General features: G+C 42.9%; 1 protein-coding gene across 1 annotated transcript; it reads right to left on the reverse strand.

Moving 5' to 3' along the window:
• Positions 1-218: 218 nt before the first annotated feature.
• Positions 219-20,362, reverse strand: smad6 (SMAD family member 6). The gene is made up of 4 exons (XM_022754535.1): positions 18,897-20,362; positions 15,775-15,831; positions 15,003-15,080; positions 219-1,110 (listed from the first exon to the last, which is right to left on the reverse strand). The coding sequence occupies exons 1-4, from the start codon at positions 19,693-19,695 to the stop codon at positions 569-571; spliced, it is 1,476 nt and encodes a 491-aa protein (XP_022610256.1). The 5' UTR covers positions 19,696-20,362; the 3' UTR covers positions 219-568.
• Between the last annotated feature and the right edge of the window lie 2,991 nt (positions 20,363-23,353).

Below are 23,353 nucleotides of genomic sequence, written 5' to 3' on the forward strand. Positions count from 1 at the left end.
CCACTCAAGAGCGTGTACCTTATTTCAGTATAACACATGGTGGTGTACTGAGATTTGTTTTAGACAAATTACAACAGGCAAAGTTCAATATACTGGTGTCTTAATGATATCAATACAAGCGTTAAGACACCATGAAAATAAACTAGAGTGAAATGTTGAATGTGTAATAAACCAAGAGCTAATGATACAGACCAAACAAAGAGAATTATTATGCGAATACTTTATTATCAATGTGTGAATGGTGTTAGCTTTTTGTCTGGATATTAATAGTATATGAAAACTATACACCAAATCCAGGCTCATCCTAATTTTGCTGTATAATTTCTCAAGTTGGTATTGAAAGATTCTTTATCTTTATATATATTTATATATATAATATATATAAGCCAAAGTGCATTTTCCGTTTTTTTTTCCTCTTGTCCATATACACATTGCACCATACATAAATAATTACATTGTAAAAATGACTCCGTATTTACAAGTATAATATATATTTCATATAATATATAAAACTTTATATTAAATCTAGGTAGATGATATTTGGGATAGTTTGTGGGGTCCGTCTGTGTTATCTATGGTTGTTGAGGAGGATCTCCAGCCAACAGGGGCAGGAGGTGATGAACTGTCTTGAGTAGCAGGGGCCCCAGCCCTTAGCAAAGCTGATGCGCACACTGTTTGGGTCATAGGGTCCGTCCAGGAGGTCAGCCTCTGTGGTGTGCCTCAGGAGGCACGAACGCTCATAGTCAAACACCTTGATGGAGTAGCCTGGCATCACCTTTCGCACCACCAGAGTTCTGCTGTTAGGCATGTCCAGAGTAGGGGAGTTGACAAATATTGGGTGCTCACTACGGTTATACGCCCAAACGCCGTCCGGCTCTTTGCTGAGGAGGATGCCGTAGCCAATTTTGCCTCGTGTGCGCTGAACGGTGCTGCTGCGGTGTTCCAGGTTGAGCTGGCCCAGGCAGAAGCCCGTGCCCTGAGGTAGATCATAGAAGATGCTGACGGAGTGCTCGTACACTGTGTAGAGGCGTCCCACACGTGTGCGGTGCTCCCAGTACGCCACATTACACCAGTGGCTCTGCTTAGGGGCATCAGGCGACATACTGGCATCTAGAGAGACACAGAGAGAGAGAGAGACAGTCATTAAACAAAACATAAACAAAAGCAAACAGGGCTAGTAAAAAGGAAGCCTTGAGTTTTAAGGGATTAACTATCTCTTTTTATTGTTCAGAGCAGATGGCCACACTATAAATACTGAGGGAGGCACTGTATTGAAATCTAAGCCTTGTATAAATATGACTGTATGCACATCCGTCTAACACACACGCATGCACGTGGGCAACTATACATATCCTTGGGTTGGAGGGTGTAGTGAGGTCAGTCTAGCTGAGGACCTGCACTTCCCTGCTCTGCCTCAAGAGGGCACTACAATGATTAAACACTGACCACCCAGCACAGCGCCTGTCTCTGTTGCTCACACATGCACTTTCAAAACAGATCATGTTTACTAAAATGAATTCAGGATAACACTCAGTGTTTCCACTGAAAACTGGCAAATAAGTATTTGCAGTAGTATGCTGAGGCTAGACTGAAAATGTGCTTACAACCTTTGGTAAAAAACTTGGCATTTTGTCAGTGCACATTTTAATAAACCATGCTCAAGACAAAACACTTTTTTCCTTTTACAGTGGGACAAAGTTGGCATCTCATTCCTAAACATCTCTGTCCAGTAAATCAGCTTGTTAATTCAGTTTTCATGGCTGCAGTCTGTGAACTCTTCTCAGTGACAGCCCCCAGCACTCCAAAGTGAGTTACTGCTCCCTAGGTAGACTTCTATCTTCACCATACTGAACAGACACAGCACTGCTGACTGCTTTCAGAGCTGCTACAGTCCACACTGCTCATAGCTGTCATACATTTATATTGCTCATAAAATCTGTGGTATGAGGAGTGGAGAGAGGCTGGCGGATGAGGAAGAAAAAACACAGAGTTTCATGATCTCACATCCGTCTCTTCACCGTTTCCTCCTGGAGAATGAGGGTGCCTCTTTCTCCTCTTCCCTCATCTTCTTCACATTCCACAAGAGTGGGGGTGATGGGAGAGGGCCAGGCAGGGGGTCTCCCTCCCCCTCCACCCAGCTCTTCCCCCTGCTGTGGGCCCAGGGACGGCATTCAGCTCCCTGACAACTTAGCACAAGCCCGTGACCCGCTGACCCCCCAGCCTTCATGCTATCAGCTCCCATTAACTCACACACAGAGTGATGCCATTATTTTGCTTCAGAGAGTCTATTGGCACAGAGGATTTAAAGCCTGGGCCTGTGGCCCCATTCCTTTCAGTCTCTCTGCTCTCAGGGCTTAATGACCGCCCGCCCCATTAACAAACGCCTTTAAGGTGGAGCATCACAGATCCACACAGCAACAAAATGCCTCACTCACCTCCCACCCAACTAAACCTTTCTGCTGAGTGACCCACACTAGTAAAGTTTATACAAAGATTAGCAAAAACGTTGACCAGACCTGCACAGACAAACGCCTGCTGGTTCAAGGCTCTCTGTGTTGTGGAGGGGGAGGAAGAGTGAGTGAGTGAGTGAGTGGGGGTGGGGGGAAGCTGCAGACAGACTCTCTGTGTGTTTGCGCACACACTGATGGCTGAAATGACCCCCTCTCTTCAGGGGCCCCAACATGCATGTGCCATTAGTGAATTCCACACTCCAGCTCCTCCACTCTGAGCTCAGCTTTTACTGCAGTGTGGCTCGGCCACACAAAGAATTCAGCCCCAACTTGTTTATGGCCCTCTATTGTCTCAAATCAAATGGAGCCCACACATCAAGGTAAACTCACTTTGAAACTGTGCACACAAACACAAAAGACCAAATGGCTACTGTCTCCTCTTTTTTAGATGGAAAGAATAAAGTAAAAACAATTTAGTCAATAGTATCTAGTTTTCACACATACCCAGTAAGACTGCGAGGACCAGGAAGAGGAATCAGCAGGACAAAGGTTAGAAATGTATCTAATGTTAAGCCTGAGCCTGAGGGAAGACAATGAGCACACCATGAGCCAGGCCTTTTCCTGTCGCTCTGCTGTGTTATGCGTCTACGTGTGTCTGTACGCACACTGTTTGGATGGGGAAGAAAATCAGCCAGCATGTTTGTGTTTTTGCTGTGAACTTGTGTGTTTTGGCTAGGTGGGGGCGCTGAGGTGAGTGCTCTGACAGAAGAACTCATTAGGATCTATCTAACCAAGCAGAGCTATCACCAATCAGTCAGACTGTTTGGACAATATCACCCACAGCGACCAGGGCCTCCACTCCAGAGCTCAAGCTGGCCTCTGCTCGCCCTTCTTCAAGTGCTCAGTCTTTATGTTTTTTAGGGAAGTCTTGTTTCTTCAGCCATGTTTAGATGTTCTGTAAATGTTTATGTAGCTTTACCAAATTGATGTAAGCGAGTATGAAGCCAGGTTTAATTATTAGTATATGACCAGATACTGATGCACAGACAGGTTGGGCCAGGGCTCAGACCAAACCTAAAAGGCAGACATGAGGCAGTGAGGGGAGAGAGTATGTCTCCCTCCTTCTGACCACAGCAGAGACACCCAACTCTCTTTGACTCCATGTTGGGCTTTCAGAGGGTCTGTTCAGGGCGGAGCCATGATGGGCTGGGAGCAATTACTGGTGCTCTGCATCCATTTAACCCTGCCACCTTTTAACAGCTCAGTTTACCCATTAGAATAGTAGCGCATGTTATTATTGTTATTTTATTCTCAAAAGCCTCTTCTCTTAGTGTCAGTCTCAGAGTCAATGGATGCAGGCACAATATGGCCGCTCCACTTCCTCTTCCTGCAGCCAGAGGCAATGATCTGAGCACATGAAGGAGTTAATCAACTCTAACGTCATACATAACCAATCTCACAGTACTAGCATCAAAAAAGTGGAGATACATAGATCTGTGGAAGCTATTCAAGCTCTTCAAGTTTCCATGGCCAACAGGAAATATGCAGAATAAAGCAGCTACTAGTGTTCTAGCAGTATGATTAGGATAGTCTCTGTTTGGCTTCCTTTGAGCGTCATGAAATAAGTAAACAGATTACAACATTCAGAATCTAACAAGCACACACACACATTTTAGTCAATCAAAAGTAGCGTTGGACGCCTGTATCTGCACGTACTACGAGTCTTTGTACAATCACACAGTAAACAGAGATATTTAACGAACACAACTTCAACAGCAGAAAGCATTTGGTGTGCAGAGTTTGATTTCCATAACAAGGCACAAGCTCCATGGAAACCATGTGAAAATGTTGATTTTTCAGTTTCCCTGTGGCCTGTCTGATTGGAGGAATTCAGAGTATCAAATGCAGGACATCAGATCCGACAACAAACACAGACTTATATCAGCTCACTGGAACTCAGAAAGCAAACAGTGACACAAGCTGCAGCGTCTGCAAAAAGGATTGAAATGTCAGCTACAAGTGGTCCAGGTTTAACGTAAATAATTACTCTGCATGTGGACGCATGAAGATAATCAATGGTTCAGATCTTTTACTTAAGTAAAAGTGGCCATATTCTAACATAAAAACACTCCTTTAAAAGGAAATACCCTGAAATTAAAATGTACACAAGTAAATCACGACTCCACACTACTACATGATTCAGAGAAATGTGAATGTATCAGTAGCTTTTTACTATGATGCAGCTAATTGTATATATTGTTGGATTTAATCAAAAACTGTGCATCGTATCTTATAAAGTCTTCATGCGTTTTGTATGTAAAATCTTTATCTGTAACTAAAGCTGTCAACTCAATGTAGTGAAGTGAAAAGTATAAAGTGCGTTGCAGTAGAGCAGAAGTAAAAAATAGACTGAAATGGAAACACTCAAGTAAAGCTAAAGTACCTCAAATTTGCACCTAAGTACAGTACTTGAGTAAATTTACTTCTAACAGAAGATAGTAGAGGCTGCTGTGATTAACACAGGCAAAACAAGCAGCAAAAACTGATATACAGCTATAGAATAGCTTTTTCCTCTATCATGTGCCATTAAATATGTCTATGTTCAGTACAACTTGCCCAAGCCTCTTCCACAGGTTTACATATGGAAAAAAGCAGATCGCCCTTCTACAAGTTCCTAGCACTCAAGGGCAAGTCTGGATAATTACTACTAAGTACACAAAAATGGGGGCTTGAAAGTTTCAATGGCAATCCTTGATGATCATCCAGTAATGCTTTTAAAGACAGCATGAAAACGAGGGGGAAAAAAGGGCAGAGGGAGAAGCAGAAAAGAGCTGCCCCGGGGTAAACACAGCTCCGCAGCCTTGGAGTGAGATGAATGGGAGGCCGAGTGTCAGGGACAGGCAGACAAACAACAGCTTCCCCTCCGTGCTAACATCTCCCCACCAAGCTCCGGGGCCACCTCCATTATACTTCATCTCTCCTAATCCAGAGCGGGGAGCAGAGATGAACTCATTCCTCCAAAACTTTGCTGAGGAGGAAAGAAGAAAAAAAAAAAGAAAAAAAGAAAAACACTGTTGCCAGTCCCTTTAAGCAGCGCTTTCGAGGGGAGGAGAGCAGCAAGGAGAGGAGGGGGAGCAGCAGTCTCTCATCCTGTGCCAAGGATTAGATTCCCCTCCAGCTATTAGACTCTACCAATGAACTGATAGGCTGGGGGGCTGGTGGTGGGGAGTGGGGTATGAGGAGTGTGTGAATGTGTACACTGTGGTTTGTGCATTCCTCTGACCCTGTCCTATAATTTGTTAGATTTAACTTTCTTTTACAACTAAAACAACAAAGTGGAACTGAAGCAAAAACCTCCCCCCTCCTTTTCAGAGTATGGTATGGCTTTAATTCTGTAGACAAAGGTTCCTACAGGCTGACTGTAACCCCTGAGCAGGCCACATTTAGGCTGGCGTCTGGGCTATCGCTGCCATCAAAGTCGGCTTTATCAGACAGACACGCTAACTGGAGCTGCTCTTATATGTCTATGGATTTTTTTCCCTGAGGTCTGGCCTTTCTCTGCTGAGAGAAAGAGAGCAAGAGATAGAGAGAGGAAGATAGAAAGAGAGGGAGAGAGATATGTGCTCGGAGAAAACACTGTGGGAGCCAGAGAAACTGAATCCAGTCACCAAGCCTGGCTGGTCACAATGGGAATGCTTTACATTGTCATCCACTTCCTCTCCACTTTCCCTCCGTTTCTGTTTTGGGATGACCCCATGAGGGAGGAAAAGTGCTGTACCCTTGATAGCAGATAACAGAATCCATAAATTAAATCAATAAACAACAGAGGGTGTAAAAAGCACAGGAAGCTAAGCAGGCTAATACGGAGGAGCCGTCTGGGTGCATGAGTAAGAGGCCACTGGTTTGAGGGAAAAGGCTCTATTTTTTTCTGTCAGGGGAAGAGAATGTGCTGCTCATTTCCTCCAAGTTTCCTCCGAAGCTCTGCAATGTGTCAGACACACAGAGTGCAAGTGATGGTGGTGATGCAAGTAAGGCCTTACGAGAGTCCTTAGGGCATGTAAAAGCTCAGTGAAAACTGTGGGGGATGTTTGTGGATGTCATATCTACAGGCAGCGTTAAAAGCCAGCGGAGTCTGCAAGAGCACTGAAAGCAAAACAGTCAGTGAACATCCTGCTGGGTGGCTGTGCCCTTTCACCTCCTCATACAACCTATCTGTTTGTGTGTGTGTGTGCGAGTGTGTTTGTTTGTGCGTGTGCGAGGGAGGTTCGAGCCAAGTAGGCTGGAGCGTTTGAGTAGAGGAGACCCTGCGCATTCCTGAACTCCCCCCTCCTCCTCTCGCTGTGCCTCCTAACTTCCTACTCTGGTTAGGACTGTGGGGGGTGCGGGTGGGGTGGGGGGTGGGGGGCAGCAAGAAGGTTGCTTACTTTCTCGTCCTCTAGGAGTCTTGTTTGGAGTATAGTCTCACAAAATCACAGGACATGTGAGAGGAAGTGTTGGCTGTGTGGTCTAAAACTTTTACATCCAAACTTTAAACTATTCCTCTCTTTAATTCACACTTTTCTTCAGAGTTGACACACTTGTCCTCTGGGAAAAGCACGACCATACAGCAAGGGAGGAAACTGACTTTAGCTAGCATATATATTCAAGCTATGTTGAAGGCTTGGTTTCAAATGAACAATAACAAGGAACTCTATTATTACAAGTTATATTAGTCTGACTAATTTAAGGCGAAAGGCAGGTATTTAGTTTCCACCGGGCTGGGAGGTGAAGCAGCTATGATGGACAGAGCTGCCGTTCAAACAATGGTTTCCTATTGATCGGCCCAGTGGATCAGAGTCTGTGAGGAGAATGTGTTCTGTCAGGATAATGTGGCACCAGAGTTTCTGTTTCAATCACAACACTTGCTGGGCTGTAACCCACACTGCTCCACCGCGGGCATCCAGACACCAGCTCCCCAAACAAAGACAACTGTTTCCCTCATCTCCGACAAGTCAGCCCGTTCACAACAAGCAAGACATTCATTAAAAATGCAGGAGTGAACATTTCCAATAATTCACAAAGTCCTTCCCTGTCAACATCTGCAAAAAATCTTGAAGCTAAAGGGAATGGCAGGATTTCATTAAGTAAATTATGTGCTGGCAGTCACAGAGAGGGGAAGAGGGGGAAGCTACAGCCAGACCTCTAATCTAAACCGTACCCTGAAATGCGACAGCCTGACTGCACGTACTGAGCCACACAGCCAAGACTTCAGAAATACACACAAATAAAAGATAAATAAAACACACATTGCAAAAGTAAATATAATTTTCCCTGGTGAACATAATCAATGAGAATTTTCACATAAGCATGTTTACAACTTGTAATTACTACTTGCAAAAACCTGGTCCAACAGTATAATTTGTTTTGTCAAGTTGTACTTTGTGTAGAACCTGAGGACATACATGTACATGCTCAGGAAAAAAAAAAACTGAACAGTGAGCCAAGCCACTGTAAACAATACATTATCAGGGGCGTTTTGCTGGACCATCATTCAAAATAAAGGTTCTCTGCTCAGTTTTAAAAGGCTTCATCTTCTGGGAGAAGGATCAAAGGCTCCAAATTATGTCTATCGTACTTGGCCCCGTGTTAGGACAAGAGAGTGGAATGAAGATATAGCTGCAGCAGATCAAGTTCAAGATAAGGACAGAGAAAAAAATCAAGTCACTGTCTCTCAGTTTACACGTGTACACGCAAGAGAAAATGCACCAGGCTCCGATACACTGGGAGTTTACTGTTCACCCATCCACAATGAGCTCCTATCCTTTCCCTGTGGCTGTAAAAGGCTTGTGTAGAGATGTCCAATGACATGGGCCCCTACAAGTTAATCCACATGCAGCATTCTGGAGGCTCAAAGAATGCACTGGCTATTCTGAGTTTTAAAAATACTGACAGCCATAGGTTCAGGCACAACTGTGAATGCTCCTCTGGGGAGAAAGGAAAAAAAAAAAATCTTAAATCTATTTTCGCCAGCAATCAAACCGCAGGCCTAAATCATAGCTGGCCAAGGCCGATGTCTGGATTTATAATTGTGGGTAAAATGGTCAGAAAATAAAAACAGCATCCACAACTGGCACCTTCTTCACTACTCTTTGCCAGGCGATGCAAGGCTAGCACATTTACAGTGGCGAGCTCAAATGGAGTATTGTTCCCCCTCCCAGTCTTGAGAGGAGGCATACTAAAACACTAAACTAACAGTTGGACATTCCATACATTTTTAATGGCATTGCACGCTCTTTATTTGTTGCTCTAACCCTGTGCCCTGAGCTGAATGAATGGAGCCATTGGTGGAGGCTGGTGCTGCGCTGCGGTGTGAAGGGAGAGAAGATGGCAACAGCAGCCCTCCCTGAGCACACGACAAGATTAGCTCACTCATTTTGTTTGCTAAGGTAGAATATGGGGCAAAAATTATAGCTTGAGCACACCTCCTGTTATTTCTACTGACTGTATTTTCTATCTGTGTGGCAAGCCCTGAAAAGGAAACACAGTCCACTTTATCCTCAGTGAGCACAGTACACTGTGTAAATTCAAATGACTAGCACAGCACTGTGGGCTTAGACTCATAGTCATGTATGAGGCTGTAGATTAATCTTTATCTGTGAACCCTTCACAAGTTAAGTCAAACACCCAGCAGCACTGGCACCACAGTGGCTTGCCAAGCGGACACAGATAAATACTAAGCTCAGCAGGTTAGTTTCTGTTGACATGTAAGGGGTTTCAGGCCTCTCCAAGGACTGCTTTAGATTAGCATGGCTTTCACTCTGCACGTAGAGGTCACATTACCTCACCACATCCAAGACCTGTGTTACTAGTTCTGACTGTAAATTGACTCTTAAAGACAAATTCAGTGTAGAAAAAAATCTTAACACAATGACAATCACATTCCCTCCTCTCTGTCTACGTGACAATTTCAGATGATAAAAAGTGCTTACTTCAGATCCACATTTCCGCTGCTTGACACAGACGGTCCACACTATGGAGACTTCTCAACTACAAACCTACAGTAAAGCTTTTTGTAAATGCCATAAATCTTGACTTGGCTCAGATCTTGAGGCCTTCACAAAACTCAAAAAAAGCTTGAGAAGAAAAAGTAAAAGACCCTAATCTAATGGCCAGAGCATCTCACTGAACACAGAAGGGAAGCAAACTAGACTTCACTAATATAAAAAACAAATCACAGACATACAAACACATACACACCCTCCCACGCACACACACAAATGCTATTATTAATGAGTCAATAGGTCACATAGATTGTGGAGGACTCTACTGAGGATGCCATAACCCCTCCCAGAAAAACTTGAAAATGGATTTCTGACACCACACAGTCTAACAATGCTGAGAAAGGGAAAATGAAAAATGGCCTTATCGCTCTTATCAATGGCTCTTTTTTCTATGTGTATGTGTGTTACGTAAGGGGAAATGGAAGCCAGCCTCCCAGGACAGGAACGGATACTTGAGATGAGGACTGTGGGTACAGGCCCTACACCAATACAGAGAGAACAGAGCACAAGACCCTTCAGGATGTATAGCTACAACCCTCCGCCCCCAGCTTAAAATGGACTCTGCAAACTGGACATGACAAACGGGTGAGGAGAGCCCCCTCACGTCCCCCGAGATGCTGGCCTTCTCTTCAACATTCCTCAGTCTCCCCCCGCTGTCAAAGGGGCAATTCACCGCCCTACACTGCTACAAAACCCAGGCAGCTTTTTAAAACAGGATGTTTGTCTGAGGCCTCCTTCCCCTCAAATAAACAATCCGCAAAACCTGATTTCGGGAGGCAGGGTGGAAGCACTCGAGTCACATTATTTCCACATCCCGTATCCTGGAGCATTGGGGCTCCTGAGGGAGTGTGGGCGGCCAGGCGCTGGGAAGGCTCAGGGCTGCGGTGGAAACCTGAGGCCATGTGCCAGGCTGTAGGGGGAGATGAGCCCAGGCTGCATCACTCTAGGGTCTGTGGGGCGGAGGAGGGGGATCATGCCTCTAGGTGGGGAGGGGGACATTGCTAACATGCTGATGCAGTTGTCACTCTATCAGACCATACCCCTTGTCTGCACACTGCAGAATCACAATACAGCTGCTAACATCAAGAACGTTAGATGCCTCCACAGCAGGAAGGAGATACTTTATATACTCAGCACACTACATTACAAAGTAATGCACAAAGGATAGCGGTGAAGGATGACAATTATTAGTATTCAGCTGAATATGATGGTTCCTGAGCAGCTATAAATTAATTTGGCCACCAATGATGCCACGTACATTATGTCACTCAGCATCACACTTATGTTCAGGAGAGAAAAAAAACGGACCAAAACATCAAAGAGCCATCCACAAAATACTGAGGCCCCTGCAAAAAACTGAATAGATGATCTAATACAGAAACACATAACGAGACATTTCAAAGCAAATTAGAGGTGCAATCAATCCCAAATCTTGAGTACAGTAGATATGCTATTTCATTTGTTCCTAGCAGAAGTGGAATCACATGCCTTCAAAGTCAGATCAACAAGTATGGGTCCAGTCTAATCTGCTTTGATCAAGAGAAGCATCACATGCCTTGATTAGACTGTCTAATTATTCCATGCATTTTAACTGTCTCTGACAAAAATCGAGGGAACAGTTTGATGCCGGCCTCTTCCTGACACAGACAGGCAGGTTGTGATTACTATTGACTGCACAGTTTAATGTATATATCTGGACTTAGATGAGGACCCTAAGGAAGAAATATAGACTTAGAAATATATAGACTAAAGCTTTACACATGCGTTTTTTTGGTCCCAGCACTGGGGTGTTGTAAACTGTAATTTTCCTGAGCAATTTGTTGTGTGACTCACATGAGGTCCTTCCTATCTATCTACTAACTGCCTTGTTCTGCCTGGAAGAATCAGTCAATACCAGAGAATGAACCTGACACAATGTCTGCAGACGAGACATCCAGAGAGACAAGCACTGGCCCTCCCTCCAGAGACAAGCCGGCAGACGGAGGAGAGCGCTGTATGATTACTGTGTGGGAACCCTGACTACCTGCTGATGCCCTCTTCCCTCCAGTAAGCGCTACAGCACTCTGTGTAATCCACGTCTAGCAGCTTTCAATCTTTCCATTCCTCCAGTCCAACTTTCCTACGTTTTCCGGAAGGGAAAGGAAAAAGGAAAATAAAAAAAGGACAGTGACTCAGGTCACTCTGCATGTCCTCTGGTCACTTGACCCAGCAAATCTGAGGGAGCCCCTCCATTCACACCGGTGATCTCAACTCACACCAACATGAGCGTGTACACACAGTGTTATGCTGACAAATTCCACCGGGTTGATTGAGGACACAACCTCTGATGACTGAAGAATGTAGGCAGACTGGAGCCATGATCTTACAATGCTCTCAACCAGGCAAAGAGGAAAGACTTGCATCATTCATTGTATCTAAATACTGTTAACATGGTAATCACTGCACAAAGTGACATTTAGACCATATGCACAATGACTGAAATCCTTAAGTAGCAACGCAAAAACATCTTGGCATGCCTCCTCACGTTCTGAGCAAGAGCTGGCCAAAGCAACCTTATAATGAAGAAGAGTCCCCAATGTCAGAGACAATGTGACTGAAATAATGAAGTCCTATCCTCCCCCTACACATGAAGTGTGTAGGGGGAAAACACTCCCTCAGACAGTCATTCAGGAAGCAATGAGACCTGCTTCAAAGCGCATCACTCTGATGCCCACACCACAAGGCCCAGGCTGTGAGGAAACAGGTGTGCGGACAGACTAGGAGGACAGCAGCAGCAAAGGCACATTCCCTCACACACACAGCACTAAGGTATACTACGTATACATAGACTCCAGAAGCTGGGCTCACTCATGACATAAACAGACATCACACAGTGCCACTGGTGTGGCTGTCTGTGACACGGACATGTTTAAATAAACCATTGGGAATGGTCCAAATGTCTATGACGGCACAGTAACTGAAGGTATGAGTATTACACTAAGACATTAATACAATAATGTGCACATGGGGAAGCTTTTTAAGAATGCATGAGTAAGAACATTTTTAGCATGTTAAACAACTGCAAGAGTCAGCCAGAGAAATGCATCTGCTCTTAAATGTAACTCCAACATTAACTTAAGAACATGAAGTGCATTGATTTGAAGACATATTGATTTGAAGACATATCCTATGTTAACATGGCGCTACATAATCTAAAGCAAGATGAGAACTACTTTTCAAATTTCCCTGAAAATATATATTTTCTCAATATTGGCTGAGGTGGTAGAACAAGCTTGTCTACCAAACGAACCAGTTCTGATCAGTTTCTCTGCCATTGTGAGGTGCAGAAGAATGCTCAGTGTGTATTTCTGTAGCCCTGGGCTGCAGACTGTAGTTGATTATTTGACTCCACCCAACCCACCCTACCAGTGCCCCCCAGACCTGCTTTTAAGAGGTTTACTTGTTCCTGCGTGAGGGGTGGAGTCTGGATCCCATACAACTCCAGTTACACACAGACACTCTCTCTATCCGTGCTGAAGGGGGATTCACAAGAAAAGTCATCTCCAGGTCAGCAACACGGTCAGCACAGGATAACTTGACAATATGCATAACAGGCCTGTATGTTTAAGCAGAACTAAGCAGGCTTTATGAGGAAGCCTTCAGGCTCTTGGTTTTATGATGGAATATGCTTGGTCAAACTAAGTCAAATACTTGGTGGAGAATCTGTATGACGAGATGCTAATGGTTTGTTTTACTCAACGTGGGCTCTCTTATGTATTTTAAAATCAAAGAACCATCATATAGTCCAAATGCAACATGATCAGAGACATACTGACTACACAAATTAGCTCACAGCATGAAAAACTACCACCCTGTAGAACACTGGTCATTCTCTTTCTCAATTCCACGTTGGTGAGTGTGTCACAGCCAATGCAGAGTGATCTGGACTGGCCTGTACAAGCAGCAACACAGTTGGAAGAAACCAAAGCCTAGCATGTCTAGATCCTCCCTCCTCACCACAGTCTCTGAGGAATTGTGGTGCGGGCTCTGACAAGCCCCTCATTTGTTGACTCAGGGAGTGTCGCCGGGCCATGCTGAGGTGGTGACAGTGGGAGGAGGGGGCCCTTGCTGACTGAATACTTCACTGCCAGGTAGCCATGTCAACTGCTCAGTGTCTACGACTCTGAGCCATGGCAGAACCTCTAAGAGCAAGCCCCAAAACGAGGGCTCTGACTCCCCGTCCACATGATACTGTGCATGCTGGCTGTGGTCCTAGCATGAAGGGGGAGGCATGCTTACTCTATGCCATGAGAAAGGAGTGTTTCATTTCAAATCAGAGGATAGGACTGTTTCTGCTCACTTCCTCTGGTGTGGCCCCATTCACAGGAGCAACTCCATTTCCCTCAACCCACCCCTCCCTGCAGCCCACTTACAGCCAGGCTAGATAGAGTTGTACGCGTGAGTGTCTGTGCACATGCATGTGCACAACTATGTGTGCTTGTGTGTTTCTGAGCGAGCTTGGATCTTATTACAGTTTGATCCCACTCAAATATTTCTGAAAGAAAAACAGAGGAGGGGAGGCCGGCTCTGTGGCCAATGCACACGCCCCGCTGAACCTCTGCACCGCTTACAATGAAACCTTTATCTTTAAAAGCTTGAACTGTTCGTAATGGCCCTTAATGAGAAGGAATAAAGTACAACATCAAAATGAAATTACTTTCATAAGTTTGCGTATTCATCCAGATACACTCAACAGCTATGCAGGAGTAAAACTCTGAACTGTTATTTAAGTACACTCTCCTGTCTTATTTCAACAATTTCATAGCCAGAACAAAACGGGCCACTGGACACTCAACATGAGAGTCATGAAAGCTTTATGATTATTATAGTGATAAAACAGTGATTCATAGATTGCATTGTTCTAATGTAAAGCTATATGTACGTGCGAATACTTGCTCAGAAACTAACATCTGTCTTCTGATTTATTACTCAAACTACCACTTTTAATAATAATTAAAGGAAAAAGAAAAACCCCTAATCCATGTATAAATCATATTTACTGATACAGTTACTCTTCATTCAAGATAGTTGATGTACCATTATACCAGCACTAGTACTTAAACAGCTGCTCATAGATATATCCAAAGTCAAGTCAATTTAAGTTGAAATTTAGCATCCGATACATGTCATTCAATGATTAGAGCCAGTACTCACTGCAATGTACTGTATGTCAAACCCCACATCTGCTGCACACAGCATTTGAGCATCTGAAACTATACAGTGTGCCACTATGCCAACAAAAAATAAATGCCTCCTACTGCTACAAAATGTACAGCACAACAGAAAGACAAATCAACTTCAAAGTCCTCTGAGAAACTGAACTCCTTGTTGGAGAAATTACTAAAGCATTTACAGACGGGCTCCACTGGGATGATAAACATTTGGTAATCATTAATTTGTAAAATTGGTGTAAAGCATTTCGGAAACAAACTCCTTATTTGGAGTCTGACGACAGTTGGATAAACACACCCACCTGAGAATTCCCCTGGTGTGATGTTTGGTGAGCTGGCTGCCTCAGTTTCAGTGTAAGACAATGTGGAGTCTGACAGATCTGTGGGGAATAAAGCAGAAATTAGCCCCTCACTTACATAGTACAGTAACATCTCTACTGATCTGTTCTACAACAGTTGCCTCTCTTCATTTCAACATCAAAATGATTTTTGTTTCATATCAAACTGAAAACGATTAACACCATGTTTTGGCTTCGTCCAATAGGGGATAACCTGGCAACTTCACTAACAGGCTTTACCTGATGACATCCCCCCCAAATGCCGCCAGAAACCTCAGCTGTACTCAGGCTTGCAGCCCCAGCTAGCAGCCAGGCTCCAGAGTCCCAACAGCCCACAGAACATACTACCCACACCATACTACCCACACTGGCTCTGGCTGGCATGCTGACATTATGCCACATGCTGGCCTAGGTCTCATCCAAAAGCTACCCATGCAGTTTGCCAGTAACTGTGCCCAATTACATCCATTAAAATTCTCCACATTGCTTTATGCCTGTTTCTTTCTGTTACAACAGATCCTAAACAAAAGACTGAAGATGCCATTTGCAATTTAATTATGATCATAAAAAAAAAGATAAGAATCAACTAATTACATTTCAGCAACTTATTGACTACAAGTCATAACACTGTGAATCAAATATTTATAGCAAGATTCAGATGAAGATCAATAACTGAGGATGAAATAGAATGCATGCTTCAGGTGCCAAAGAGTTTATCTGTGTGTTTGTCACTTACCCAGTGGCTTGTGTTCTTCATTAGGGGAAAGCCTCGAATAAGGAGGTGGGGGTGACTCTGTAACACAAAGCAGTCATGTCAACAACCTAATAAAGGTTAGAAAGAAGGCCCTGATAAACTTAGGCCCTGGTATAAATGCTTTAAGTTCCCCATCATAAGTCAGTTGTGTATTATTAAAATAAAATTATATAAAATCCGGATTGGATACACTTGGACACTGGTGTAAATGTTGGTTAACTGTAATTAACTCACAGAACAAATCCTCTACTTATACTGTTGACACCATACTTTGTACATATAAAGACCCCAGTGTATTGGTTTCATATTACAGTAATACAAACTTAACCAAGCATTGTTTAAAACATTAGATTTTGAGTGAGGTTATTGTCAAAAGTCTTTGATAAAGGCAATAAGAAAGATGCCAACACAACTAAATTCAAGCCAAAAAAGAAGCTTCAATACACAGCTCACATCAGATCCATTTCAGAGTAGACAGCAGGCTAAGTCTTAACTCTTAGGCTTTGTGTCTGCACTACAAAATCTAATCATTTTGTTCAAAAGCTAGTTAAAGAAGCTAATAAAGCCAACAGAAAACTGCACATTTGTTGCTGTTATTTAAGGACATATTATTTAACCGAAGCAGTCATTACTACAACCACAGACTAATCATAAATTTTAGCTAGTACTTTAATAAATCTGAGTAAATCTCTGCTTTTTAACTTCATTGTGTTCAAAGGCCTTAATTTTATCTCATAAAAAGAAGAGAAATGAAGAGAATAACTTGCACAAGAAGGAAAGCACAAAGGAAAGAAAACTTTGTGAGCACACTGTGACCTCGCCTACAGGGGAAAAGGGGAAGGAGAAAAGCATAATAGGAGCGGGTCCTTTAAGAGTGGCGGCAGTAATTGCCAGGATCTGAACTCAGTCACTCAGATACACAGCTAGTCAGTCTGGCGCCAGCAGTATGCAAACTGTATATTATCACCACTCCTTCACCTAAATAGCATGAGGGGACCTCCTTAGCACAAAAGGGCTTTTAAAGCGCAACTTGAAACTGATCTCATTCGAAAAGTATAATGCCTGGCAAAATAAAAGCAAAAAGTTTTTGTCCACTTCAATCCAAGCTCTCTGTCAAACATTACAGATTGTTTTATTCTTTAAAAAGTCTTATATAAAACTGATACCTGGACCTTGAAATTACTCTACAATCAAACAATCAGATTGAATTACAGTTGAAAAATTCTTAACGCTATTCTTTTCAGGCATGTTTTGAGTTTGTTTTACAAAGGAGTAAAATGTTTTCCATTAAAATCTATTTCATGAATTGAACATCATTCTTATATAATTCAATATTTCCTACTTCTCCATTTGCAAACAATATAAAAAAACCAGTGGTTAAAGTCTTGATTCAAAGCCCCCCTTCTTGAATAGCATGAAAGAAATACCAGCTCTATCGGGCCACGCATGAGCGCATGTGAGCTATGTGTACTACGAGCCTTAGTCCCAATAAGGGGTATGTGCCCCTCTCCCTCCTCTTACAATTCATCTTGCTAGTTTTAGTGGAAAGAAACACACACGGCCATAACCTGACATCCAGTTCAGCAGGGGGAACAAATTAAATGCTCTTTGTATCTAACACAGTCTATTCAAACCAGCAAACACCATGCAACCTTGGAGCTCTATAAAAATCACAACTGATCAGGTTGGACAGTATGGTAGGACATGAAGGCCAAATCCACGTCAGTGTCCAACATTTGCGTGCTACGAATTCTGATATTGTTGCACATATGACTTTGAAGAGCTTGTCACAGCCAGCTGGCTCTAGTAAACATGGATGTTATGGAAAATCCACCTCCTGTGCCAGTGAGAAAACAGAAATACTGACGCTTGCATCTTTACACATGATACCACGCGTTGTCATCAGGTCAGTGGGGTCGAGTGGCCCAGAGTTTAAGGTGTGCCAAATCACAGGCCTGTCCCCTGCCAAAATTTAATCTGTTTAATGTAGGTCAGGGAGGTTCTGCCATAGATAGCTCATTGATTGTGGAAATAAAGCTCATTCCTCCACCACAACACCAACTAAACTGACATGGAGCCAAGTCCAAACCTCAGTGTGTGTCTATACAATCATATACATGTCATACACTGGCAATTACCCTGAAAGAAAGAGAGGTAAGAAGCTGTATTGACAATCACACTGAAGGCACTGACATATTCAGACACATATAAGATGTCACATATGTTATTAGGGAATTCATTGAAGACTTAAACCTATAAGAGCTTAAAGACAACAGCACAAACAAACAAACAAACTCCTTCATTAAAGATATAAAGATGTTGCAGGCCACTGAGTGATTCTCTACTACAGCATCAAACTGTCCAAATACAACACCATAGGTACCTAAAATTTTCAGAAGTGACAAACCTATCAAACTGGCATATTATAATCTTCCATGCATTTTGGTACTTTCAAATATACTAAACGTAAGAACTCAAGGTATAGAATAACTCCAAGCCTCCTTAAAAGGGAGTCTGTCTCACATTTGTTTCATCAAATCAAACTCTGCTCATATTCCTTGCTTATAGTGATATTGTTATTGTTCACCTTGTCATGAGGATGGCCTGAATAATCATTAACTATCTAATCAAACGACCTGCCATTCTCTATCTCTGTGTATGAAAGTAAGCCAAACAATACTAGATAAATAAAGCAGAGTGATAGGGAAGGATTGTCTGAGCATATTTCAAGGCCCTTTACAGTTTTACATTCTTGAAAACATGATTTCTGCCATGTAACTATTAAGATGACCTTTTCAGTTGTTATTATAATAATTTAGCAAAATGTGAAATGCAAATGGACCAAATGAGCCTAATGGTTGAGTTGTATCTGCATGATTTACTTGCACATTTATGGAACATGGTTTTTTTTTATTATAAGTAATGATGGTATCTGCAAAGAAAGTTAGAGAAAGCTTGTGGTGCAAAGGCAAGAAAGTGTAGACTCAGAAGCCTTATGGTTATCTGTTAATGGACTACCTGGTAACTTTATCCCAAAAATAGCATCTAGGTTGACCTGTAAGGTGCTACAGGCAGATTTTTTGTGTCCTGGTAGATGCTCTTACCTGGCCCACAGAGCCGGCTGTAGTGATAAGGGTTGCAGCATACTGTCGGACTGTCCATGGCCCCAAAACTCTTACACTCACAGAGCGGTTTGAGCTGGGCCGTGTGCTGGAGGTCGGACCAGCGGTACAGTTTACACACAAGCAGCTGTGGGGATGCCATATGACCGCACAACCTCAGCTCTGTCCGGGAAATCATAACACAGTCGCTCGGCATCCCTCCTCTGGACTCCACTGCCTCTAGTAAGGTATCCAGCGCCTTTTCCTTTAGCCTTTTTAAAAGAGAGTATGTGGCTGATTTGAGTTCTTGCTCTAACACCGTGCGTGGCATCGCCTCCTGCGGCTCAGGAGAGCCGCTATCCCGTGGTCCAAGGTTCCTCAGCACGAAGTGACACGACCCTGGATCCCTGGTACCCTGAGCCATCTCTGGACCCCTAAGCTCGGAGTGGTCCCGGTCTTTAAATAAGCAGCAAGTCACTGTCCTGCATTCGCTGTCCTGTATGGAGCGGGGGCTCCCCTGCTCCTGGACGCACACCGCACCCCCATCTTGGTCCGACGTGACCCCCAAGCCGCTGCTCTCCACGGGGCTCCGGGTGCACACACCCCCAATGTCCCCTACAAGAGACCCGCTAGGGGTCATCGGTCTGAGCTCCGTTTTGGGAATTTTCTCTGGGTTGTTGCCGAACAGATCGTCCCTACAGCCCTCACTACTGTTGCCATTTCCATCTTCCCCTTCTTTATCTGGGATCAAACGGCTTCTCCAGAGTCGCCGCACAAGACCTGAGCGTTTCGTCCTGAACATACGACAACTTGAAAATCTATAAGGGGGTTTTATTCTTGTACGGATATCCGAATATTACAGATACTTTTATGGTCGTTGCAAAACATTAATGTCTGTGAAATGCCGTGCAATGCATGCACAGCCAACTGACGAGCACTGGTGGCAAAACCGCAACATTAGACTGAAGGCTATTTTGTTGCATCTACAACAACAAAAACGCGCAATACATGCACTGCAGCATTCCGATCAAAATACATTCATTTAACCGATTACACTGTAAATAACCAAGCGGGTCAAACTGTGACTTAACCGAGACCGCCGGGGAATGGACTGTTTATATGTTTGTTACGAACGAATACAAAAAGCAGAATGCATAATAACATAACATGATAATCTTAGTAACATAATCCAAAACCAGCAGCCTTCAACCCAAGACGGCAACTGGCAGCCTCAAACAGTTCTGGACTTTTAACAACCTCAGATCTACTTTCTACACCGGCACGTAGAGCATGAGGTACTTCGAGGAGATTTAATCCCAAGGAAATGCACTAGAAGTCAGGATCCTTGTCGTCTTCTTGAGATGTATGTGCACTTCTTTTAACAATCCCAGCAAAATATCCATGCCAGCTGAAACTACATGAGGAGGATCAATCCGGGGCTGAATCGCGCTCCTGCTTCTCCACTCAGATCTAAACCAAACTGCAGCCCAGATCTCTTTCTTTCTCAGTTTCTCTCTTTTTCTCCCCCCCCCCTCTTCCTCACACATACGCACACACACACATACACACACACACGGGGCCCCCGAGGAGAGCGGTGGAGCCATTGGCTGACTACCATCATGTGCTAGTCTAGACACTTTGGCGGCTGTGAGCTGCACTGATTGTTGCGCAAACAAGGTTTCAAGTTTCTTAACTCTTAAAGGCGAAACACCCACCTCTCGCTTTTAAGTTAAAGTTACTAAAACTTATTTACATCCATGCTACATGTAGGATGTGACAGATCTGAGCCGGAAAAAACAGCAACAGAGAAACTTTCAAGTATGGGCGTGTGTTTTTTTCATTTCCCCACAGAAGTCAAACTTCTTTTAAATTATTTTTTTTTATGGGGACATTGAAGAATAAGCATCAGTTGGAAAATGTTGGAGGACATGGACACTGGCCAAATTTTTTGTGAATTATGAAGAGTAAAAATAAGGCAAGAACATAGGTCATCAGTCCTTCCTCTTTAAAAAAAAACAAAGGTGGCAATTACATAAGATGCACTGACTCACCTGTAGTGGAAGAATTTACACTGGCCACAGCTTTAACCCACTGACCTCATGACAGCACAGTATGTCCCAGTGGCATTACTGGGGTATTGTGAAGATACCCCAATTACAATACCTGGTAGGTATAAAAAAAAAGGTCACTATAGTCACAGTTACTTTTAAATGAGGAATTAATAATAAAGTAATTTTAGCTTGTGTGTATGGCACAAAACTACTTTTTGAAATATCACAATTTGAATGATTAAGTTAAATATATATGCAAAAAGCACCAAGAATCCAGTGAATCAAATGCTCCAGCTTGTTCATGCAATCAAATGAACAAAATTAAGACCGCTACATGCCTCTTGCGACAGTCTCCGCAAACAACTGTTTGTTCCCCCAAACATTTTATGTTTATGTCATTATGGCTGGTGCGTGTACCCACTGTGCATTGCTCGAAATCAAGGTAAACGTCAAGGTCTGCCACCACGCTAACCACGCACAGCCCCTTATTGATGATTAGCCCATTGGTCTGTGGGAACTCTGTTTCAATCACTTAACTTCCCAAAACACTATATAATCCAAAAACCATTGTATTTTTTAAAGACTAGAGCTTAGCTGTGTTCGCCTCTGGGAAGCTGATTCAAATTGTTGTTGTTATTTATCAGCAGACAAATATACTGAAACTGATGCAGAAGCTAACATTGGACCAATTGATTTATCAGTCAGTCACTATTGTAAACCCCCTATATGTCACACCCTCCCAATTAAGCTTATTTTTGGCAGCTGAAGAAAAGCTGCTGGTGATAAAATACTGTTCAATAAGTAAGCAGCACAAGACTTTTGCATCCTCAAGTAACTACAGAGTTAGCAGTGACAAGGACTACAGTGAAAAGGGAACTTACAAACTTGCAGAAAATGGGGTCAAACTCTAAAAAACATATTAATGTCATTAAAGATATAACTTTCTTGCCTTTAATATTAGCTAGAAGTTGAGCATTTTAGCCACAGAGAGACATTAACATGTTTACATTAAGTGTGCCCTTACTAGGAGGTGGGAGAAGACTTAAGCATATGCACTGGATGACTAGCTTTAATTGAAAAGAAAAAAAATGGCTGCCATGTTTGGAGCCCTCATCCATTTTTTTAATACATCCAGCAGGTAAATAACCGGGACAGGTAGCAACTTCATTATAGACAGTGGAAACTGGAGGTTTTCAGTACTAAAAGGGATGAGGAAAGTAGAAAGAGATGGAGAAAGAAAAACCTGTGAGTGTATGTGTAAGAGAGAAAAGACCATGAAGAGGCCTGCACCAGGTCTATGGCAACCTGTAGTGACATAATAGGGACAACACAGCATTACTATTTATGCACTATTGAAAGAACACTCACATATTAGTTAGTTAATTAGGAAAGAGTCTAGGCTTTATAAACCTTCACCAGCCCTTACAGCAGCTTTAGGTGGCATAAAAAAAGAAATTACCCTTCTGACCTTTCACACTGAGAGGCAGTGGTCTTCATGTTGGCTGGAGACACAACAGGTGAATTCTTGCTCACTGATGTCTCTATGAGTCTGCCTCCACCGTATCTCATGTGTCTTGTTTTGTCAGGGCAAACAGAAAATAACAGGGAACTCTAGTTTCTCTTCCGATTCTCACTAGTTACAGGCTATTATAGGCACACATGCACACAATGCTAATTGTTGTTCTTAAAAAAGAATATTTTTGCAGAGGACAAAGACAAAATGTTATATTACATACAGTGCATAACATTCATAACTATCTGTTGTCATTATGGGCACAAAGTTCATTTAAGTACTATTTAAGGACTACAGTTAAGGTTATTTTGGCCTTGTAAGAGTTAACGTATCCTGGCTCAGAATTCAGCAAGGCAAAGCCACACCCCAAGATGTATTAACATGATCCAAGAAGCAAAAGTTCAGGAGTAGGCACTGCTGATTGGCTGAAAACCTTGAAGCCTTGCCCCCTGATCAAAAAAGTCACACCCAATATTGAATTTGTAAATAGTCATGAATGAAATACAATTGTTTAAACGCTGGTGATGTGCCAAATATAATGTTCCGCCTAAAGACTCTTCACTAATATTACTCATATGACATCTATTTCATACTGGCAATTCTTTAAATTCTTTGAAGTTATTTTAATTGCACAACACATTTGTAACTGTGCAAATAAAACTTGTTACGCTGTCATTGCATGTGTGACCCACAGAGTTCAAACATGAGTCTTAGATATATTGAAAAAGAAAAAAAAGAAGAAAAAAAGATTATTTTCAGTGTACTTTCAGACCAAAAAGCTTTACAATATAAAAGGCTAATTTTAAATGATGGTCTAAACACACTAATAGCCGTTTATAATACACAACATGCTCACTCACTGCCTTCACTAGGACATCTCTGAAGCTCTCAGGGTT

Source organism: Seriola dumerili, unplaced genomic scaffold (genome assembly GCF_002260705.1).
Source record: "Seriola dumerili isolate Sdu_G_001 unplaced genomic scaffold, Sdu_1.0 BDQW01000219.1, whole genome shotgun sequence".
Classification (NCBI taxonomy): domain Eukaryota; kingdom Metazoa; phylum Chordata; class Actinopteri; order Carangiformes; family Carangidae; genus Seriola; species Seriola dumerili.

Bases quoted from the DNA above. Each gene is read 5' to 3' on its own strand.
- smad6 (XM_022754535.1), bottom strand. From the start codon at position 19,695: ATGTTCAGGACGAAACGCTCAGGTCTTGTGCGGCGACTCTGGAGAAGC. The intron at 15,832-18,896 runs GTAAGAGCATCT...TTTGTGTTACAG, and splicing joins CAGCCGGCTCTGTGGGCCAG to AGTCACCCCCACCTCCTTAT. The intron at 1,111-15,002 runs GTGGGTGTGTTT...GTGTCTCTCTAG, and splicing joins CACACCAGGGGAATTCTCAG to ATGCCAGTATGTCGCCTGAT.